Genomic DNA, 4,909 nt, shown 5'->3' with positions numbered 1-4,909 from the left:
CGCCGCTCTCCCCCCAATCAGCGTGGCGCAGGAGCCGGGGGGCGGGCCGAGCCCGGTGCGGGGAGTGCAGGGCACAGAGACAGGCGCACAGCTGCGAACAGAGGACACGGGAGCCCCTCACTCACCCCAGGCTGCAGCCACAGAAGCGGGCGAAGCCCAGAGCCCTGGCACCTGCACGGAGCGAGCCGGCGGGCAGGGGCAGGAGAACAGTCCCCGGACACCGGGGCGTCAGGCTGAGGGAGGGACCCTGGGCACGAGGAGAAGCCAGGCGAGCACTGCGCGCAGGAGACTTCCCGGGCACTCGGACCATGCACCTTGACTCGGCTCGGGGGCCGGGGGAAGGTAGCGCCTCTCACCGCTAGTCCGGAGCACCGTGCGCGCCCTGCCCCTCAGACTGAGCAACTAGCCCCTCACCTGACTGGCTGCTGCAAAGGGCCTTTTCTCAGTGCCGGGGGGGCGGTCTCCCCCCGCGTGTCTCACTACTGATTTTCCATTTATAAACCGACGGAGAAAAAAAACAGCTACTTACAATTTTGAGTCTCAGGTACGGTCCTTTTTAGGGTATTAGGGCTTTTTTTTTGTCTTTGCAATTTCCTGTCTGACCTTCTCACCTTTGCCCTTAGCCCAGGTAAGACTGGACTTATTGTAACTCTTTTAAGTGTAAAATTCTTGTATGAACATTGAAAGTGCTGAGAGTTGTACTTATTTATCGTTTATAAAATGCTGTGGAAAGGCAGCTATGGAACCAAATCTTACCTCTCTTATTCACCTGAGCAGGCTTATTTCAGTAAGTTGTGCTAATTGCAAGAATCAAAGCTACTAGATTTGGCCCATTGACTCTTTAAACTCCCAGAATCCCTTGGATTTTGATCCAAAGCGATGCTGAGTAAATTGTTGATTTCACTGAGACATGAGGGTGCTTAGCACTTCCCAGGTTTAGGGCACAGATTTTTGAACAAAAAGAAATTCATTGTTCAAAATAATACAATAGTCTCTTCATCTGAACTTGTCTGCAGCTCACTTCAGGGAAGATTTAGATCCCAACAAGCTTTTAATACTACACTATTGAGTACCAAACTCTGGAAGATGATTATAGACATTCCTGGTGAACAATGATCTCTGATGTGGAACTCTGTACCAACCCTTACCCACCACAGAAGCAGAATGCTGGAGGGGGAATTTATTGCTTGGATATAGTCTAAAGAATAGGAAGAACAGGATTAAATTTGAGTGGCATAAATCATGCTTCTACAGGCTGAGTTTTAAACTAGCTCACATTCTTTGAAATTTGTTAATTTTGTTTGGAGTAATTATTTGGCAAGAAAGGAGCTGACGTGTTCTTTGGCAAGAACAAATTACAAGCAGATTTATGGATGTTCTACATAACCAAAATTATATATTTGTAACAATAGTCTCATTAGGGTGTCAGGTTTATTATTACTACTACTACTATTATTACTACTGTAAGCAATAGCATGCCTAGCGCTTCTCATTAAAAGTATGAAACTGTGCAGGATTTTTTAAAATGATAAATACTCCAAGCTATTGTATAGATCTGATCAGTGAGGAAAACCCTACAGTTTTTATAGTAGCAAACTTTTCTATAATAGTTGTACAAGTACCCAGGTCTAAGATACCAGATACTTATCTTTACAATATGACTGCTTCTGTTTTTTGTTTTGTTTGTAGGGTTGCATTTGTTCATGCTTGCTGTGAGGGATGTTGTTTTAGGATTAGCACACAGGATGAAAGTAAAAGGAAGAAGCAAACCCTGCTTGCTGGAGTTTCTCTTCAGTTTCTGCCTGGCTACTCTTCCCAGCAGTAGTGCCTGCCCCAGGCTCTGTGCCTGCTACGTCCCCACTGAAGTACACTGTACATTCCGGTACCTCTCAGCCATCCCACCGCACATCCCCCAAAACGTGGAGCGCATCAATTTAGGGTATGTTTAACATCTGCATTTTATCTATGCTGTGCAGTTAACTCTCATTGCCTTGCAAAATATAATTAGAGTTTCTGGGTTTGGGTTAAAATTGTTTTTAAAAACCTTTAAAATCTACTATTTTGCAGTATTCAGAATTCATTACAGTGACAGTTGGAAAAACCTAATGTTCTCCCACATTGATTGGGAGTTCAAGGTTTCAGATTCTACAGGGCAGTTGTTAAATAATTTAAGGAATATAATTTTTAAAAACAGATTAAAACAAAATTTATTCAGTTTGAACCATAATTTGCACAAGAATAGACACCACAAAACTGAAAGCCAGAAACCCTACGTACAGTTGTTTTCTTCTCATTACGAGCCAATTTTATAAAAGAAGCCACAGTTTTCTGACTTTTATCACTTTCACTCACTTTCCCTTTTCCATAACTGGCAGTCTGAGACTTGATTTTGCATTAAGGTGGTAGGGTAAAAGTAGTGGGGAAAATCATGTTACCACTAGGGATGGAAGAACCTCCAACAATTTGGAGTATAAGATTCATTTTTTTATACTTATCTGAAGCTATTGAGTCTATAAAATTGAATTCAAAGGATTCCCGCCTGGAATTGAGATAATCCTTACAAATGTTAAGACTGGAGTGGAAACTCAATAGATGTGTTCAAATTTGAGCTTTGCTACTTCCTGTGTAACATTTGGCTAGCCATTAAACCTTTCTGGGGATGATAATACTTTCTACCTCACAGGGTTGTTGAGAGAACAAATTGATTTACATATAAGGGTCTCAGATACTATGGAGATTAGTGCCAGCACTTCCACTTTGGACATACTGTACCATGAGAAAAACTTTTCGTATGATACTTTGCCTCCTCTGTTTCCATCTGTTAATTGGATGTGAAATAACACTTCCCTGAATATTTGTCTCAGAAACTGTTCTGTTCTATAATTGGGTAAATGAGGGAGGGAACAGATGTTTATTTTATCCATAATGGTTTCTCCCTTTTTATTTCTCACTAACCTTCAAGTTATCTATTCAGATTTGATTTTCTGTAATGCCCTGTTGTGAAAGTCTTGATAATACAATCAAACAAGACCAGCCAGCAACTTAAAAAAATCAGTATCTGAGTGTGTCTAATCCATATAATTATTATTAGAAGGCCCGCTAGTGAGCTGGCTAACAGTGGCCACAGTTCAAATCCAGCCCAAGCTGATAGGGCTTCATCTTGACCACTGACGTCAACAGGAGCCTTTCCATCTACTTAAGTGGGCATGGCATCAGGCCCATAGTGATCAAGTGCCTAGCACAATGGGGCCGCAATCCTGATGGGAGCCTTATATACCATAATATAAATAATAATAATTATTAAAAACAACTACCACCACTGTTATAGTGATTTTTGGCCCATGAAAAATAAGCTGCAATTCTCTGTCCAGGTCCTGGTGGAGAGGCATCTACATCGCCATATCCCTGATCATAGACAATACTGAAAAGCCATAAATATGGTGAAAGGATTAGAAAATATGCCTTATAGATATTGAGTTCCTTGAGTCTATCTATTTAGCTTAACAAAGAGAAGGTTAAGGGGTGATTTGATCACAGTCCATAAATACCTCCACAGGAAACAGAAATGTATTAATGGGCTCTTCAATCTAGAAGACAAAGATATAACAAGATCTAAAGGCTGTAGACAAATTAAAACAGGAAATAAGGCACACATTTTTAACAGTGAGGGTAATTAACCACTGGAACAATTTTCCAATGGTTGTGATGGATCCTTTATGACTGGCAATTTTTAAATCAAGATTGGATTTTTTTTTTAAAAAAGATACAGGGTATGTTCTAGTTCGAATAGGAATTATTTTGGGGAAGTTCTACGGCCTGTGTTATACAGAAAGTCAGACAAGATTATCTAGGGTTACCATATTTCAGCAAGCAAAAAAGAGGATGGGAGGAGCCCCGGCCTAGCCCCCCCCGTCCTGCCCTAGCCCCGCCACTGCCCCTCCAACTTCCCGTCCCCCTCAGAACCCCCAACCCTCCCCCCCCGCTCCTTGTCCCCTGACTGCCCCCTCCTGGGACCCCTGCCCCTAACTGCCCCCCAGGACTCCACCCCCTACCTAAGCCTCCCTGCCTCTTGTCCCCTGACTGCCCCCTCCTGAGACCCTCCCCCCATCCTAACTGGCCCCCTAGGATCCTACCCCCTACCCGTACCCTGACTGCTCCAACCCTTATCCACACCCCCACCCCCAGACAGACCCCTGGGACTCCCATGCCCCATCCAACCACTCCCCACCCCCCGACAGCCCCCCCCAGAACTCCCAACCCATCTAAACCTCTCTGCTCCCTGTCCCATTGACTGCTCCGATCCCTCTCCCCACCCCTGCCCCGACAGCCCCGCCCCCAGAACTCCCAACCCCCCCCCTCGCTCCTTGTCCCCTGACTGCCCCCTCCTGGGACCCCTGCTCCTAACTGCCCTCCAGAACCCCACCCCCTACCTAGGCCTCCCTGTTCCTTGTCGCCTAACTGCCCCCTCCTAAGACCCTTCCCACCCTAATTGCCCTCCAGGACCCTACCTCCACCTGTACCCTGACTGCCCAAAACCTTATCCACACCCTCCCCAGAAAGCCCCCCCCCCGTCTCTTGACTGCCCCATCCAAAACCTCCCTGCCCCTTCTCCGACCCCCTGGCCCTCTTGTTGTTGGCCTTCGCCTAATGTCTCTGTGAACTTGCTCAGGAACGGCCTGAGCCGTTCGTCCCGGCAGGCTGGCTGGCAGGGGAGGAGGAGCGGGGGAGGAGCTCCAGACTGCCGGAGGCGATCTGCGAATGCAGGGAGGGAGGGAGGGAGTGATCTCTGCTGCAGGGGAGAGGAGGAGGGGCTCTCTCTGGCTGTCAGAGCCTCATGTAAGTGGCACCATCCGGCCGGCTGCCCTGTTAGCCACGCGCGCTCTGCATGGGGGGGGGGGGGGGGGGGGGG

At 46.6% G+C, this 4,909-nt stretch overlaps 1 protein-coding gene across 2 annotated transcripts in view; it reads left to right on the top strand.

Annotated features, from left to right (window-relative positions):
• The first annotated feature begins 395 nt into the window (after window positions 1-395).
• Window positions 396-4,909, top strand: part of IGSF10 (immunoglobulin superfamily member 10) — a 28,028-nt gene continuing 23,514 nt past the window's right edge. The window contains exons 1-2 of one of the 2 annotated variants that reach the window (XM_026649998.2): window positions 396-544; window positions 1,690-1,939. In XM_026649998.2, the coding sequence (XP_026505783.1) occupies window positions 1,704-1,939 (236 nt within the window). In that variant the 5' untranslated portion in view covers window positions 396-544; window positions 1,690-1,703. Of the gene's footprint in view, window positions 545-602; window positions 629-1,689; window positions 1,940-4,909 lie in introns of those variants that run through there. The other variant, XM_026649999.2, reaches the window with a different exon arrangement.

Source organism: Terrapene carolina, unplaced genomic scaffold, assembly GCF_002925995.2.
Source record: "Terrapene carolina triunguis isolate 2854851 unplaced genomic scaffold, T_m_triunguis-2.0 Scaffold88, whole genome shotgun sequence".
Lineage (NCBI taxonomy): Eukaryota > Metazoa > Chordata > Testudines > Emydidae > Terrapene > Terrapene triunguis.
This window is presented reverse-complemented; position numbering and strand designations above follow the sequence as displayed.